At 47.0% G+C, this 18,370-nt stretch overlaps 1 protein-coding gene across 6 annotated transcripts in view; it reads right to left on the bottom strand.

The window, feature by feature from the left end:
- Window positions 1-294: 294 nt before the first annotated feature.
- Window positions 295-18,370, bottom strand: part of Syt17 (synaptotagmin 17) — a 66,563-nt gene continuing 48,487 nt past the window's right edge. For all 6 annotated transcript variants that reach the window (XM_032892812.1, XM_032892816.1, XM_032892817.1 and 3 more), the window contains exon 8: window positions 295-1,613. In XM_032892812.1, coding sequence (XP_032748703.1) covers window positions 1,417-1,613 — 197 coding nt within the window. In that variant the 3' untranslated portion in view covers window positions 295-1,416. The remainder of the gene's footprint in view (window positions 1,614-18,370) is intronic.

Below are 18,370 nucleotides of genomic sequence, written 5' to 3'. Positions count from 1 at the left end.
AGTCTGTTGTGAACTCCTTATCTGGAGGTAAATAAGACATATATGTTGGATTTCTCCAAGAAAAGTCTTGTCACAGAACACACACATGCATACACACATGCACACGCATGCACATATCACACTTTACACTAGGATTACAGATGCTTCTGTGGGGCCTGTCTTTACATGAGTACTAGGGATCCAACAGCAAGCACTTTACTAAGCCACCCCGTCTCTGGCTGGATTGCTTTATTATGCATATCAGCAGCCAAACACCTTCCCATCTTCTGTCATGAACAAAACAGATAACTCCAATGCAAGTCACAAATAAATAATCTTTTATTTCAACAACAGATAACTCCCCATCACAGAGGACAATACGCTGTGGAGAAAGATACAGAAGCATCCTGTGAGGGAACTCTATTCTAACTACACTAAAGCCTTAGCACATGAGACATGACTGTGGTGCACACGCAAACACAGCAGGATCACTGGAGTCTGGTTTGGGGGAGAGGTCATGGTGGAGGGATGTAGTACCATTCTCGTCCCCATGCCAAACCCCCAATGGGTTATAACCACCACAATTCAGTCAGACATGTTACCTCTGCTCTATCATAACCCTATTATGGACATATGTGAACTATCACTACCTCAGGCTGGGTCTCTGATGTGTGAGAGGATATGGGGTAAACTTGCATTGGATAAAAGGCAGAGGTAAGACAGCTTCATGGATGGAGGTCCTGGCCACTGCCTTGCTGTCTAATGGGATGAACAGGCACACATGTACTTACCCGTGAGGGCACACTCACAATAACATACTCACACACACCCACTGGGAGTCCCAGCAATAAGTTAACACAAGGACAAAGCAGGTGAGAGTGTGCTCCTGACACGAACTTACTGTCTTTTGCTACCCTTTGGTCTCTCCAAAGGGTCTAATCTATTTATCATAGTTGCTAAGGAGAAAATAAAGATACTTACACCGTTGGAGAAGGGACCCCAGTTAACAGTGGCCTGTCAGAATTTTCCTGGAAGATATGGTTTTGAAGTGGGGAATCAAGCCCCCCAGATAACAGCTGAACTCTTGGTAAACTGAGTCAGGCTCTTCCTAGGAAGGCCTCCTTTCTCTGGCCTGAGGGTCGAAAGTACATTTTGGGACATAGGTGTGGATAAGAGTAGGCACTGCTAGTAAGTCCCACAACAGAGTCTACCCGGCTTGTGATTTATGCATGAATGGAGTGTCTGGAAACTTCACAAGCTTTCCTCAACGAGGGTGGCTGTTTCATGATCAACTGTCAGCTGGCTCTCGGTACAGAGAGGGCGTTGTGTATGCACGTGCACATGTGTGAAAGTATACGTAGGTGTGGGCTGAATATTTATGTGACACATTTTTTTTCCTCTTTTTTTAACAAATGAAGGTTGCCTTCCTTGTGGCAATCAGGTCACCTCCAGGGAGGCCGGAGACACTCGGTCACACTCAGCCCGGGACCTCAGGCTATGCCACTGTTCCACAGCAGTGCGGTGCGTGTTGAGCATTCGCCGCCAGTGGTTGGATTCCGAGGGGCCGGAGGAATACTGGCCGATGACGATCCTCCCGATGAAGTCGTTGCTGCTTTTCATGTTGTGACCGAACACTAGAGAGCCAGAGGAATGAGGGCAGGCAGGGAAAGTGGGGGAGCAGGGGAGATAGGGTGGGAGGTAGGTACAAGACAGAGGTCATTAGTTTACACACTGCTCAGCGGCAAGCATGGGGTTGTTACTTTGGGGACATTGCTTTTTTTATGAGGACAGTCTTCTAAGCACAGCTGAGGCTCCTAAGCACTGCTGTCCCTTACCAAGTCAGCCATTCCCATTTACCAACCTTTGCACAGGATATTCCTTCTTTGAAATGTGCCACTCACAATATGCGACTATGAAGTTACACCTCACTGATTTACACATTGCCTGTAGAACTCTGTGAATGGACAGTTCTGGTGAGACAGCCAGCTGTCACCATAGTCCAGCTAAGTGGACACGCCAAGGTTTTTTGTGTGTGTTCTAAGTGCCCATACATGTGCCTATGTGTGCATTTGCAGAGATCAGAAGAGGACGGCGTGTCCTGCTCTGTCATACTCTCCTTTATTTCCTTGTGAAGGGTCTCTCAGTGAACCTGGAGCTAGACTGGTGACCAGCAAGCCCAGTGATCTTCCTGTCTCTATTCCCCCAAAGCACTTGGGTTGCAGGCACGCTCAGCTCATGCTTAGCTTTCCACACGAGTGCTGGGGATCAGAATTCAAATCCTCATGCTCTCATAGCAAGCACTCTTACCCACTGATCCAGATCTCCAGGGTCAAACAAGGGTATGCTAACAGCAGTATTATTGATATCATGGTTTGAAAAATACTTTACTATAGAGACTTGTCTGGTGGTGTGATTAGCAGCAACTCTTTCATCTACTACCTACTAGATGCCAGTAGCAGCATCCCTCAGGCTGTGACAATCCCAAATGTCTCTTGACATGGCCAATAGTCTTGTAGGCAGGCAGTCAATCTAACTCAAGTGAGAGTAACTAGGGTTGAACTAAGAGGATAGACGGTCTGAGGTGAATCTTAGTACTCTGAAGCAAGCAGGGGCGATTATTGATCTCAGCTGTCAACTTTGAAGAATCTAGGATCACCTTGAGAGACTGGCTCCTGAACATGCCTATGGGGGATTATCGTGTTTAACTTAAGTGGAAAGACCTGCCCACTGTGGGTGGCACCATTCCCAAGGCTTGGTGTCTTGAATTATATGGAAAAGGAGAAAATTTGCTGAACATATTGATTACTGTTTCTTGACCAGTACCCAATGTAATCAGCTCCCTCAAACTTCTTCTGCTTTGACTTCCTACCATAATGGACTGTACCAGAACTGTCAGCTAAAATAAGTTCTCTCTCTCTCTCTCTCTCTCTCTCTCTCTCCCTCTCTCTCTCTCTCTCTCTCTCTCTCTCCCTCCCTCTCTCTCTCTCCCCCCCCCTCTTTTTGTCAGGCTTTTGTCATCATCTTATCACAGCAAACAGGAAAAGTACCTATGACATAAGGCAAACTCTCTTATGCCTCCCTTTCCCCATTTAGTCGGGACCATTCTCACTGTCTTCAAAGTTGATACATGGTGGAGATAAATCATGTGTGTAGGGCTCCCAGCACACAGTGGCAAATGATATATTATTGTTTTGATCCTAAATTTCTGTCCATTGACCTTATTAAAAAAACACTTCCTCTTTTTCTCACAATGAAGGCAAGTTCGCTGAGAGAAATGGCAGGGTAGTTTCGTCCACGCCTTGTCACAGCTGCCTCTCAGGATTCTCTGCTAATTCCAGTGCAAGCTTAATTAGTCAGTGTCTTTGAAATCTAATGAGATGGTCGGGCTGATTTATCTTCCTGGCCAAGTTCAGCCTCATTTTTCATCTGTGTAGATGGCTTAAGTGTGCTGTTTCACTAATGGGGAAGCAGGCTGTGCCTGTGCTATAAATGAAAGGCTAAAGAATGGGAAATATCACGGATTCGCCCAGCCCGAGCCAAGCAACGTCAGGTTAGATCCCAGGAGGGGTACTGAGTATCAAACAAACCAGCTCAAATCCAGAGCCCCAAACAGAGCTTGAGTGCTAGCAGTGAACCTCCATTCTCCCTTGTGGGGTTCACATAGAGAATTCCAAATGATAAGCAATGGGGGTTGGGAGAAGAAAAGTGCAAACGCAAAGTCAAGAACACCATCCAACATCTGAAAACCAAAATGCCTAGTGAAACGGGGCAGAAGAACATGATGCTTGCTCGAGGGTGTCTGGTGCTTGCCAGCTCTGGGGGCAAAATTGGAACATGTATACTTTTTATTCAGCCAGTAATGAGCTTGGTATCCATAGATAGATCTCATTACACGAAGGTCCCTTATGACAGGAGGTTGCAATGGAATCTTGGCTTAGTGAGAAAATTGGTAAGGTGATGCATCGAAAAAAATGTTTTTGTGTAGGTAACAGTCAAGACCCTTTCTGAACCATGTTTAGCAAGGAACATAAGGCTTGATTTTGCCAGACACGACAGGTTATCACAGCTCATGCCTACAGTCCCAGCATGTGAGCAGTTAAGGCAGGAGAAATCCTGTGCCAAGCCAGACTAAGTTATAGACTGAATCCCCATTGCAGGAATGCCAAAGAAAAAACTGACAGCACACAGAAGCATCCCTCAAGTGAGCATAGGTCTTGTATCCTGGAGAAAGAAGTTTTAAGGAAGGAAATATTGGGTTGAGGGGAAGGCTCAGTCAATTAACTGTTTCTCTGTTTAAGCATGAGGGGCCAGAGTTTAGGTCCACAGCATCCACTGAAATGTCCAGAGACATTTCAGGGTATTCCCTGGTCCCAACCTAGCTGAATTGGTGAGCTCCAGGTTCAGAGAGAAAGTCTATCTCAAAAAAATAAGGAGATTGAAGAAGACACCCAGTCTTGACTTTTGGCCTTAACATGCATATGTACACACATGTACAAATGAACATGTGTGCACACACACAATATAGAGAGACACAGATACAGAGAGACAGAGAGAAAAAGAAGAGACAGACAGACAGGCAGAGAATAGAGACACAGAAAGACAGAGAAGAGAAAGAGAGAAACAAGGAAAAAATTTAAACATTCTCATACAATGAAGACTGAGTTGGTTCAACTTTTGGAATGGGTTCAAACTAAAAAGCAACTTGTAACCCAGCACATCTGCTCTAGGAATGTGTCCCACAGCACCACCTACAGAGCCAGATACAGATAATACATACGAGAATGTTTTATACAGTAGGAATTGACAGCATAAAGCTTCCAAGACGAATACACCCCTCCACCTATTTTTGTAAATAAAGTTTTATCGAAACATAGCCAACCCCATTTGCTTACATAATGATGAACTTGTGCTGCAAGACAGGGATGAGATCTTTGTGTTGCTATGGAAAAAAGCCATAACCCAGGGGCTTGCAAACAATAGAAATCTATTTCTCATTTCTGAAGACTGGGCAGCACAAGATCAAGACACAGTGTAGTCTCTCAGTTGGCTTTTTCATTTTTGTTGTTTTGTTTTTAAAGACAGGGTTTTCCTGGCTTTCCTGGAACTCACTTTGTAGACCAGGCTGGCCTTGAACTCTACCTGCCTCTGCCTCCCAAGTGCTGGGATTAAAGGCCTGTGCCACCACTGGCCAGCTGAGGTGGCATCTTCTTACTGTATAGGCACACACGGGGAAGGAGAAGTCAGCTCTCTGAGGCCTTTCATCAAGCTACATATCCCAAAAGTGAGTGCTCTGTCCCCATGACTTAACCATGTCCCAACAAAACCACATCCTGATAGGGTGACACTGGGCCTTAAGGCCTCAGCATCTGGATTTAGTAGCATGTGTAATGGCGAATATGTAAGCCACAAAAATGTGTTCAAGAGACATTACATAGGCTGTGAGCATCCAGATATTCACTACTGGATCCTTCCTGGAAAAAGAAATGCCAACTTAGGATACTGCTTGCAAGGACAGAAAATAACGGGAATGAAGTCTCTTGGAGCTACCAGCATCCTGCCTGCCCCACAGTCACCCTAGAAACTGTTCTAGGCTTCTGTGGAGCTGGACCCACTTTGGACACCATGGCAGTATAACCAATCATGTCAACCTGTCTGTATAGACAGTGTGATTGATGGTGGGTGACTTCACAAGGGCCTGGAGACTGGCGATCAGCTACTCAGGGGCTTACCTTTGCCTGTGTGGCCATACCCACTGAATTTCCCAGACAAGGCTCAAGGCAGCTTCCCCAGTTGCCAGAACTTTGAGCATGCTGCCACTCAGTGCGACGGGAATATCCCTCAGGGGGGATGGCTGGATGCCTGGACTGAGTCTCTCTTAGACTCCGCCCTATTTGCCTGGCTTGGTCTGTTCAGGTAGCTACGAGAAACTGCTATAAATTAGGCAGCTTGAAAACACCACAAACTCGTTTCTTATAGTTCTAGAGTCTGGGAAGTCCAAGACTGAGGCATAACACATTCAGAGTCTGGTGAGGAAGGCTTAGTCTCTTCGAAGATGGCTCCTTCTTGCTTCACTCTGGGTGGTGTGTGAAGGAAGGGTGAAGAAAGTCTCTGGGTCTCTCCCCTAAGACCATGGGTCCCAATCCTGAGAGTGGAGCCCGATCACCTAACGTCCCCTGGGGGTCCCATTACTCTTCCTTAGCAGCTCATTTGCACCACGTCTTCAACTTAGAATATGATTTGCAGGGTCCAACACCAAGAGTGGAGAGCATTAATTAACCTCTGATGGCTTATAATGCCACGGGATCCATAGGACTGCTTGAAACGAGACAGAGCCACATATTCAAAAGGAGGGGGGCATCTCCAAGACACACCGTTCACCTAACTGTCAAGAGAGCCTTTCTCTGGAGGGAGCGCCTACTTTTTGTGTTACATAAGTCTATAAGAATTTGAACTTCGTGTAACGAGCACATATTATGTTGGAAGAAAGCAAAAACAACCGTTATTAGAGAATCCACATCTAAATCGCCAGAAGGGAAGGGAAGGAAACGGAAGCATTATAGCCTACGCTTCCCAGCCCAATTTGCAAAGTAACTTGGCTGGCGAATTATTAGGCCTGGAGAGGCGGGAGTTCTCCTGGTGATTCAGCCCTGGTGGATGGGAAGGCTGCCTCTATGGCCATCTGAAGTAACTGGCAGGCACCGGCACTTGCAAACTGCTTAGTAAAGTTATGCAGTCCTGACAGTCTGTGGAAAAATACACAATTTTGAACGCAAATGTTAAGTTGAGGTTGAATAAAGTTAATGGGATCGAGTGTAAAAGCAGTGGGAGAAAAGTCCAGAGATGACGTCACCACAAATACTTAGTTCTGTGTCACTGCAGAGAACAGAGAATTAAGATTAGAGGCCAGGTGTGGTGGCACATGCCTTTGATCCCAGCATGCAGGAGGCAGAGGCTGATGGATCTCTGTGAGTTCAAGGCCAGCCTGGTTTACATAGTGAGACCTTGTCTCAAAAACAAAACAAAAAGATTAGAATGTAGCCTGCTGGGGCATCTCTGTAATCCCAGCCTATATGAGTCAGAGGTAAGAGTATCAGAAGTTTAAGATGAGTACAGACAGCATCTCAAACAAGCAAACACAAAAGAAACTGGTGTCTGAGGCAGTGGGGCAGATATCCTGCTCCTCTACCCATGGCTTAAGGAACCAAATCCTATAGCTAGTAAGTGACACAGTATTGAAGCTAAGGAAAGCAACCCCTTCTAACTGGATCTTTATGTTCCTTCTCTTTAGAAGGCATTCTCCCTGCAAATATTCCTTACTGGTTGTCATGGAGCATGCATGTAAAAGCAGACATTGATGTATTACTGTAACACACATGCACACAAGCACACATACACACGGACATATGCACACAAGCACACATACACACACACACACACACACATGCATACTCTCCTACTTGTCATTTAAAATCAATTTTCCAGAAGCCTGTGTAACCCAGACCATAGACAGTCAAGACAGATATCACAAACACAGGTATCAGTGTGTACCATCAGGAGGAATCCTCGGCCCTCCCCAAGGACCTGTTTACACTTCATGGGTTTTGGGGCCTCAGTGTGACAGTGAGAAGATGGTGGAACCTTTAAAAGGCAGAGGCCAGGGCAGGTGTTTAGGTTATTGGGCTCCTGTTTTCAGAAGGGAATAAGGTAGTGCTTAGGGGACCCTGGTGTGGTGCTGCAAAAGTAGGTCATTGTGGAGGAGTAAGCCAATTTCTCTAGCTTTCCATCTTGCCAAGTGACCCCTGGCCCTTGATGCCTTATTGAGATCTTTAATAAGAGACAAAACGTTGGGGTTGCTCAATCTTGACTTTCAGCCTCTCTGTGTTTGAAACAAACCTCTTATCTTTAGAACGTACCCAGCTTTGGGTATCTTGCTATAGTAATGGAAAATGAGCTAATAAGATTGGCCATCTCCTCCCCCCATCTGAAATAATACAAATTAATGTGGTGCACTGTGACTTTTGGACAGCAAAGAGTTGGAACAGAATGAGGGCTCCTGTGGAAGAGAACATCAGCTCTCTTTGTAGAGAGATGGAGATTCACTCTGCCTTGATTCCTTTCTATAATTATGACTCTCAGTCTACAAGAAAGCTCAACTCTCCACGGCGAGTCAATGGACACATGAGAAGTTTTGTTTCAGTGAAAGTCTAAGGGGAAAGTGTTCAGTAGGAGGGACTTCTCCTTGGGCAGAGTCCTTTAGCCTGTTCCTCGGCTGATGAGAGCCTCTGAACCATGGATCTCAAGCATCCCGACTCTGTCGCCCACTGTGGACAGCACACTGAAATCCAGTTCCCCTTCTCAGGCACTGAATAGACCCGACCCCCACTCTGCCCTGTGGAGTCCACTTCCTGAAATTTTGGACCCAACTTATCTCTAAAGAGTTGTCAACTAGACTGCAGACTTCTGGCGAGAGAAAGAGGGAATGTCCTGGATTCCATAGTCCAGCTCTAAAGGAGCACTGACGGCGTCCTAGCTTTATTGAACATGCACTATGTGTTAACTCTGGGTTAACCCCACATGGAACCTTCAGATGAGCTCTTTCCAGAACAGGAACAGTTTTCAACACTGGACATTTGGGACTAATCAATCTGTGATGTGAGGGATTAGTCATCTTGAGAAATGTAGGATGCTGATCAGCATTCTGGATTCTGCCCACTAAAAGCTGGTAACACACCTAACACACACACACACGCGCACACACACACACGGTGGGGAGGGAGACAGAAACAGAGAGACACATGCACATAGACTGGGGAGAGAGAGAGGAATATAGAGAGAGGGAGGGAAGAGACAGAGGGAGAGAGGGAGAAAAGAGAAAGAATGAGTGAGAAAGAGGGGGGATAGAGAAGAGAGACACACATGGTGGGGGGAGAGTGAGCCCAATCACCCATTTCACATCTGGGAAAACTGAGGTCCAGGGAAATAATGAGAAATCTCTTCAGGCTCCAGTCACAATCTAGCCACCCCAAACGAGCTGTGGTGAGCTGAAGCATCCCATGTTAACACTTGCTGTGAAGATGAATTCATTCTCCCTGTTGGAGCTAAGCTCCTTTGGTTGCTAATTCACTTTGCCAAGGCAGTTCTAGAAGGGAAGCTGGATGCCTTCAAATATGGGTGTGATGAATGCTACATGTCAAAAGGGGGATGGTCCTCCGCTTTGTCAAGGAGAACGGGCTCAGTTTCCTTTTGTGCATGCTGGGTCATAGGTAATTACAGGTTTTCCTCCATGTCCTCAGACCAGCACTGCACTTGCAGTGTAACCTTAGGCCTGGAGCACAGCATAGGCCCCTCCCCCATCATGTGTGGGACCCTAACAAGTTCGTACTACACTTGGAGATCGGCCTCTTGGGTGCTGGAGTAAGTTGCCTCCCCATTTCTAGAAAAATAAAGGTGGTCAGCTAGCAAGACCATCCTAGGTCATTTTACCACCATGGGGAGTAGGGAGGGCCTACATTTCAGGATGTTCGTGAGTTAACCCCTGAGAGACCCACAGGGTTGATGCATCTGATTCCCCCGACCCTTGCACAGATCAGTTCTCCACACTCCAACAAGGTGATCCCCCGTTATCTTTACTTTTTGCAAAATCTTTTCAGAAGCAAGTGCCCTTCTTCTCTTTGTCCTTTCTGAAATCAGTAAGTGGCTTCAGGCTTGTCTCCACAGCAAGTTACCTCAGGAGGCTGGAGATAGGGCTCAAGCAGGAAGACTTGGGCTCAATCCCAGAACCCTTGTAAAGAGCTGACTATGGTGGTGTGTGCTTGCCATCCCAGAGCTGGGGAGGAAGAAATGGGCAGGTCCCTGGGGCTCACTGGCCAGCCAGGCTAGCCTAACCTAAAAGCCCTGGGTCTCTGTGAGAGAGTTTGTCTCAAAAATCAAGGTGGATAACTTCTGAGGAATAGCAGCCAGGGTTGACCTCTGACTTCCAGACACTCAAGCAAACACATGTATGAACACACACATGAGCCCCTGCCTCCATATACCGGTTCTATCTAGCCCCTTTCTGGGTCTCAGTTTCCACACTAATCAATCCATGGGCACATGCAGGTTTTGTGTGCCTTGTCAGATGCTGTTTCACTGGGCTGAGGCAGAGAGCACTTGCTTGAGAGATTTCACCCTGACTCAATGTCTTCCTTAGAAGCTTTCCTGGCTCTGTTCATGCTTCACAGCAGCTACTCGTGTTTTCCTCCACCTTTTTCCTTCCACAGCCATAAGGACAGTCTGGATAACCACACTTTCACCACTGAGAACCAGCATCACTGATCCTGACCTCTGCCATCCAGGCACTGGGAAACCGCTTACTCCACAGCTCTACTGGCAAGGTATGGTTCACACGCCCAGTTCGCAGATGGGATATCCAGGGCTCAGAGGCAGAAATAGAAAGCTAGGCACCACTGTCCTTTCCCTACCTTGTCCCTCCCATAGGGAGAGCACAAGACTGAGAGTACAGTGCAGGACAAGCTGAGGAGATAACTCAGTCAGCAAAATGCTCCCCACACAAGCCTGAGGACCTGAGTTCAATCCCTGGAGCCAGGCACAGGTACACACCTGCAATCCCATTGATGGGGAGTTGGAGACAAGTGGATCTCTGGGGTCACTGTGAACCATTCTATCCAATCTGTAAGCTCCAAGTTATGTGAGACACCCTGTCTCAAAAACTGAGTGGGGTGTGATTGACAAATACAGCCAATGTGGGTCTCTCTCTCTCTCTCTCTCTCTCTCTCTCTCTCTCTCTCTCTCTCTCTCTCTCACACACACACACACACACAAGATATACAGAGGCTCCTTGATTTACAATGCTTGTGTCCCAATATACCTATCATTACTTAGAACAACCTGGAGGGGGGTTATTTTAGTTCACAATTCCATGGTTTAGTTCATCACAGAGAAGTCAACTTGGCCAGATCTAGAAGCAGTGTTGTTCACATCCACAGTCAAGGGCAGAGGGACATGAGTGCCTGCGGGCTAGTGCTCAGTTCACATTCTCCACTCACACGGTTCAGAAATTCCTTCTTAGGGAATGGTGCCACCCACAGTGTGAGGTGGGGTCTTCCAACATCAATTAATGGAATCAAAACACTGCCCCCTCTCCGCCTTGTGGGGACACGCTACCTAGGTAATTATAGAGTCCATCAATAATTAAAACTAACCAGAACCAGGTTTACCAATTAGATTTCTTTTCCTTCCCTAAGAAATGGAAGCCAAGATTAAAATCTCTTCAATTCCTCCGAACCACTTCTCTATGCATGCGTGTGGAGTCTATGGAGCCTGTGTCTATCTGTTAAGATGACATGAGCTGAAACTCCACTTTCAGATGTGGGTGTGAATCACACCGTTTTTTGGAAGCTTCTGAAGGTGTAACTACATAGCAATGTTTTTGTTTCACACGAGCCTCCAAAATTTATACTTAGGACTGACGACCGTTTCTGCCCATTCGTTCCAGAGATGCTGGCAGGGCTTTGGGGGAAACATTTTCTACTGACTATCTTCACAGCTCACACAAGACACCTGCTGATGCTTTAGGGGTACAATGAATTGTGTCTTCCTTGCTTGACCGACTACTGCTTCAGAGAGATTCTGTCAGTGGTCAGACCTGGGGTGTTTTCCAGATGCACCCCAGGCGAGTCTCATGTATCAGGCTCTGCGTAGGATTAAAAATTGCAGGTGGACTGAGCTCTTTGATGGGCTGTATAAAGGGACCCACCGTGGTCTGATCTTCATTGCCAACTTAATAGGACCAGGAAATGTCTAAGGCCTTTGTGAGCACACTTTGGGTGTGTCTGAGGGTGTGTCCAGAGACGGCGACGAGGGCTCTAAGATCACTAGTAGATTAGTAATCTGATGGAGTCCTAAGATGGTGGCATGGTGGCTTTATGGAGATGTGGCAAAAGCGGGGGGGTGGGGGGGGAGGCAGGGCCTAGAGGACAGAGGCCATGGTGGGAGGCGGGGTGCTGTGTCCCTGCCGCCTTCCTGCACGTCCACATTACTCTGCTTCCAGTCTGCCAGGAAGAAGCTCCTGGCTCAAAGGTAGAAATGGAGCCCTCTGAAGCGGTGGGCCCAAACCCCTCTCCTCCCCAGCTGCTCTCTCAGGGGTGGGCCACAGCTTTGCAGCCGTGACTAAATAGCAGTTGCCCCTGCTCTCTGCCCTCATTGGAACAAACCTTTGTGAACACAGCAGCCCTAACCAGAGGCTCGCTCGCTGAAGGGCTTATGGAGAACGTCGCCTAGGATGGGCAGGTCCCTTTAACACACCCTCTCACAAGACAACCAGGAATGTGTTCTTGGAAGTTCACCTGTTCCCAATTAAACAAGCCATCTCTCCCCTCAGGAGAGAGCAGATGGCTGCAAGACTGTGCAGAGATGTTACTTTAGGCCAGAGTGTATACACTGTGTCCATGAATAAACTGATTGGGAAGATTTTTAAGCTCTCTGCTGAAGTGATTCAACCGTGCTTTTTGAAGGAGAAACCAACTATAGCTGGTTGTCCACAAACAGGATATGACTGGGCATCAATAAAACTTTATTTGTAATAACAAGAAGTGGGCCTGGTTTGGACTATGGGCTGTAGTTTGCTCTCAAAGTGTGAGCCCCAGATCACAGACTTCTTCACTCTGCATCTGAAATGGACTCAAAAAGCTCAAACTCAGTTGCTACTAGGAGGTGGTGGATCCTTTAAGAGGCAGGGCCTCATAGGAATAAGTAGGTCATTGGGGTATAACCCCTCCCCCACTTTGAGAGGTGGGGAGAAAAGCATTTCATACATATGCAGCTCAAGTTGGTCTTGAACACACAATCCTCTTGCTTCAGGCCAATTGTCAGGATTACTAATTGCAGAGGGAAGGCCTTGAGGCCTACAATGGAGAGGCCAACAAGATGGCTCAGTGGGCAAAGGGCTTGCACTGCATCAGTCTGACTACTTAGGAGATCCCTGGAACCCACAGAGGAAGGAGAGAACTACTTTTCAAAGGTTTGTGTACACACACACACGCACACACACACACACACGCACACACACACACACACACACACAGAGCCACCACTACCATGATCATTATCAACAAAAGACCCTGTTAACATTTCCTCCCTCCCCCAATCAGTTCTGCCAGCCCTGCCACAGAGCTTCACCACAGGTTTAAAAGTCAACAGTGCCAATGACCTCCGACTGATACCCCTAAGGCTGTCAGCACAAAACAAATCTTTCCTTCTGTAAAACGCTCTAGCTCAGTTATCCTGTCTCAGGGATGGAGCAGGATGATGAATACAGGCTCCCAGCATCTGTGTTCTTTCTTTGCTTATGGAGACAGGGTCTCAGTGGGTGGCTCAGGCTAGCCTGAACTCGGCCAGTCTTTTGCTTTCATCTCCCCAAAGCTGGGGTTGCAGGTGTGTCCAGCCAGGTATCTGGACGCTTAAAATCCCTCATGGGTGACACCAATGACACCCAGGTTCCACAGGCACTGTCTGGCCTAAGAACCCTTGCAACATTAAGTTGGGGAATAGAATCCTCATAAAAATACCCAGAGAAATCGGATCCCCGTCCTTGGAATGGCTCCTTGGCCTTCCTTTTTGCTGAGCTTTGTTTCTGGTGACCCAGGCTGTTACAGACCTCTCACTTCAAAGGATAAAACTGTTAGCACAATGTTTGTCTTTTAAGATAGTATAGACTCTGAGATGTAGCTTTAAGATAAAAGGGAAGGTTACATGCTGTGAAGATTCCCTCGAGGGACCCACAAGATGGCTCAGTGGGTAAAGGCACTTGAGGCTGAGCACAACAACCTGAGTTTGATCCCCAGGATTTACACCGCTGAAGGACAGAACCAACGCCTGCAAGCTGGAGCCCAAACGTCACCTCTACACATGTGTTCTCTCTCTCTCTCTCTCTCTCTGTCACACACACACACACACACACACACACACACACACACACACACACAGGAGCACAGACACAGGAAACACACATGAGCACACACACACACATGAGCACATACACATGAGACACACATGAGCACATAAATACACACACACACATGAGCACATACACATGAGACACATGAGCACATACACATGAGACACATGAGTACACAAACATACACACAGACACACACACACAAGCACATACACATGAGACACACATGAGCACACAAACATACACACACACTCACACATGAGCACATACACATAAGACACACATGAGCACACAAACATATACACACACACACACACACAAGCACTTTCCTATAGGAAAGCAACAATAAACTGTTCAAAATGACTTCTTTATGTAGGTGAAATTTGAGACTCTTACTTTCTGTTCTAGGCCTCCCTTTTTTGGTTGCCAGGTATGTATTTGTATTTAATAATACAAATTTTATTTTATGTAAATATTACTAATATATAAATATGATAATTACTGTATTTACAGAAATGTATAGTGATACATACATATAAAATATAAATTATATAAATACAATATAAATTCTCATGTATATGTATACATACATATGTGTAATTTGTGTGTGTGCGTGCATGCGGGTGAGTGTGTGGAGACCAGAGGTCACCCCTCAGATGTCATTCCTCAGTCACCCTATATTTTAAGACTTGCCAGGCGAGCCTCAGAGCTCCATCTCTCTTCACCTCCCCAGCGCTGGGGTATATGTTGTGAGAATTTTAGAATTTTCATTTTTTTTAAAAACACATATAAAAATATTTTTTATTTTAATTCCAGGTGTTGAGATATGAGGCTGCTCTGGTCTGTCCTCAGCAGCTGACTATGATTTGCTTCGGGCTCTAGCAGAGGCATGGTTTTGCCAGCTGCAGATAGTTTCTGTGATTCTGTGGCCTTTGGAATTCTGGGGACTTTTCAGGGGGTACAAAAAGGCTAGGCCCCTGATAGGTGGTTTCAGTTTGTCAATGGTCATGCTCAAAGAAGAAATAAGAAAAAATTAGATGCAGGGATCTCTCTCTCTCTCTCTCTCCCCCTCCCTCCCTCCTCCTCTCCTTTCTCATTTAGTGATAGTGTGAAACTGGTGTGTGTGTGTGTGTGTGTGTGTGTGTGTGTGAAGCGCTCTGCAGGCAAGCACTGTACTAACTGATCTCTCTCTCCAGTCCTGGTGTCTGTGGTCCTGTATCTTTATAATAATATGGTGCCTTTGTGTCACTGTATGCAGGGGACATATACCCATGAGTCACAAGGTGCTAAAAGAGTAGAGACTGAATAGTAAAACCTCTGCTCACTCCCCAAGAGGCCTCCATCCTCTCCCTCTGTGGGGCCCTCGGTCCACCTGCCTAGGCTGCAACAGCTGGCCTACAGCATTTGTTTGCAGAGGAGGACATTTCTGTTTACACACATTTTTGTAGGGAATGGAGACAGGCAAAATGAAAGGCAGGCAAAATCTGCTGAAATCCACAAAGAGGAGCAGGCAGCTTGACTCCTCCCCTGCTTCATACTTGGCAGCTAAGGAAAGCTGCCCCAGGGAGAGTAACCAAGCCCCAGACAGGGCAGCAGAAGCCCCTTAGCTCCGCCCTCGCTGTGTGGATCCAGCCTTCTGGACTTCTGCCAGAGGCCACACCCTGGCACAGATCCCAGCTCTAGGCCGTGTGTCTCAGCCTCAACAGCACGGTCACTGATGCTTTGCCATTGTAACCTTCCTCTTTCCAGGACGCTGTACATTGCTGGGTGCTTAGCAGTGTCTCTGGCCTCTACTAGTACACTAGATGCCTGTAGCATCCCCTGGCTGTGGCAACCAAAAGTGGCCCCAGACATGTGCCAGAGGGACCACACATCTGATTTAACAGGTCCTCAGAGCATCCTGGGCTATGATTGGGCATTTAGTGATGGGACCTTCAAAGTTGACTCTGACCCTGAACTTGGAGAAAAAAGTACTCAGGAGGGCCAGAGAGGAAGCAGAGCAAGCTGTGCGGAGGCACAGAATAGCTTTGCTATTCGCTGGCTGCAGAAAAGGCTATGTGATCCTCAAAGCCTGATGGCCTGGCCTGCACAGCTGGACTACATTTCCCAGCCTCCTCTGCACTGATATGCATTCCTTCCATATGAGTGTGTGTGTGTGTGTGTGTGTGTGTGTGTGTGTGTGTGTGTGTGTGTGTGTGTGTGTGTGTGTAAAATCTCCCTATGCAATAATCAATGAATCAATGACTGTCCCTCTTTGGATCTCTGTCCTTGTCTCTTGTCCCTATTTCACCAAGTGGCTGGAAATGAAACCCAGAAAAACCCAAGATTATGGCAGAGTCCAGGAACCTGGGTCACACCTCCACATGGAAGCCACCCATGTTGGGAGCCTCAGGATCACTGTGCTGGGAAGCAGCAAGCTTCTGTTGCAGTCAGGCACACAGAGCCTCATGTGGAGGCTGACCTATTGCAGCAGATGCCCTTCCCTTAACTATACACGACCTCGAGCCTTTTAGTAAGTCATTTGAACTTTCCAGGCATTGCCCAGCCTTGAAAGATGGACTGATAGCAGCCCAGATGGTGCACCCCCAATTCAGACATGCAAAATCTCACACTTCCTGAGTACAGACATGATGAAGGATGTCACACCATGAGATCTTGTTTTATGCAAAAAATTGGGACACATTGTGTCAAAGTCTCTGTAGAGTGTATGTATAAGGTATACATGAAAGATAAGTGAACATCATGTTTATGCTTTTGTCTTAGTCCCAAGAGAGCTCTTTATGAATATGCAAATCATTTCTAAAGATCTGAAACACTTCTGGTCCTAGGCATTTTACACAAGTGGCACGTACTTTATCTGGTCATTGTGAAGTTCATTGAGACAGTGTGAGTGTCCAGGACAGGGCCAGGCAGACACTGTGTACTTTATCAAGGTTGGCTATTACTAGTGTGGGACCGTCGGACCCCTGCCACTCTCAGTTAAGAGTCCCCTGACCTCTACTCTGCTTTCTTGTCCAGCCTTCTGAGTAAACTTGGAAATGTTCTTAAACATCCTAGGGACTGGACTGGATTTTAGGAACACTTTTCCCCCTTTCTAGTACTGGGAGCCCTCATGCACTCTAGACAAGCAATCCGCCATTTAGCAACTCCCCCCCAGTCCTTTGTTTTCCTTTACTTTGCATTTTGAAACAGGCTTTCATTAAGTTGCTCAGACTGGCTGCGAGGATACTCTGTATCCCAGGTAGGACTTGAACTTTCCATCTTCCTCCTCAGTTAGCTGGAATTGCAAGCCAGGTCCAGCTGGAAATAGTTCTTCTAACAAGGGGCAGGGCACTTTCACTTGAGCATCAGGTTATCCGGACACATGTTAGGTGTCCTGCTTCTCCTCACTCAGAGGCCACTAAGAGGTCCAGGGTGGCCTTAAACTAATGGGACAGGAACTCAGCCATGAAACACCCAGAGATTCCTGCAGACTCTAATGCATTATGTAAGATGAGGCCCACCCCATAGCAGACACATAGTGACACTTTGGTTGCCACTTGTCAGTGGACAGGGCATGAGTCTGTTGGCCTAAAAGACCTGCCGCAAAGTCTCAAGTCCCTCCTGTGGCCAATGTGGGATGCCCCTTGATGAAGCTGGAAGGGAAGCCTGCTCCTTTGCTTCTCATGTATGTTAGCATATGTTCAGGTGTGTTCGTGCACATGAGCGCGCATACTTGGTGAGTGGCTGACACCAGTTGCCCTCCTCAGGCACTCTCCACATTACCTTTTGAGGCAGGGTTGCTTGCTGAACCCAGAGCTCACTGACTGGTTACCCTGGTTGGCCAGCAAACCGCAGAGATCCTGTCTCTATCTTCCCCAGGGTTGAGATTACTGATGCGTGTGGCCAGATCCTGTTTAATGTGGTTCTAGGGATCAGAACACAGGTCCTCATAGTTACATGGCCAGTACTTGCTCCAGAGTCCCTGCCTGTCCTTCGCTCCTGAGTGTTCTGGGTAAATGACACTGTCTAAACTTCTCCAAGAGTAACTCCCATAGAAGCAGCCACATTGTGCTCTGATGCTGGGGGGCTGAGGAAGCAGAAATCCAGAGAAGAAGTTTTCATGTAGACTTACAAACTGGAAAAGCGAGAAAGTGACACCCACAGAGCATCTGCTCTGTGCAAAGTCCTTGCGTGCACGCTGTCTTACCCAGTCCTTCACAGGACCATGAGCCGCATCTGTTCCAGTGCTAACAGCCTTAGGTATACAGTAGGTGTTGGATAAATACTCACCATCTACGCTCCTTACCGTAGCCCTGCACTCCCTTCATTAATTCTGATTTAGACATTCTGCCCCGCCCTTTCTCTGCCCTTATAATTTTCTCTATCCAGAATGTCCCTTTATCATCTTTTTTGCATAGATGGCCCTTTCTCAGCATCTGTTACCAAAGAGTTTCC

Source organism: Rattus rattus, chromosome 2 (assembly GCF_011064425.1).
Source record: "Rattus rattus isolate New Zealand chromosome 2, Rrattus_CSIRO_v1, whole genome shotgun sequence".
Taxonomy (NCBI): domain Eukaryota; kingdom Metazoa; phylum Chordata; class Mammalia; order Rodentia; family Muridae; genus Rattus; species Rattus rattus.
Note: the sequence above shows the minus strand (reverse complement) of the source record. Positions and strands in the feature narration are given on the sequence as shown.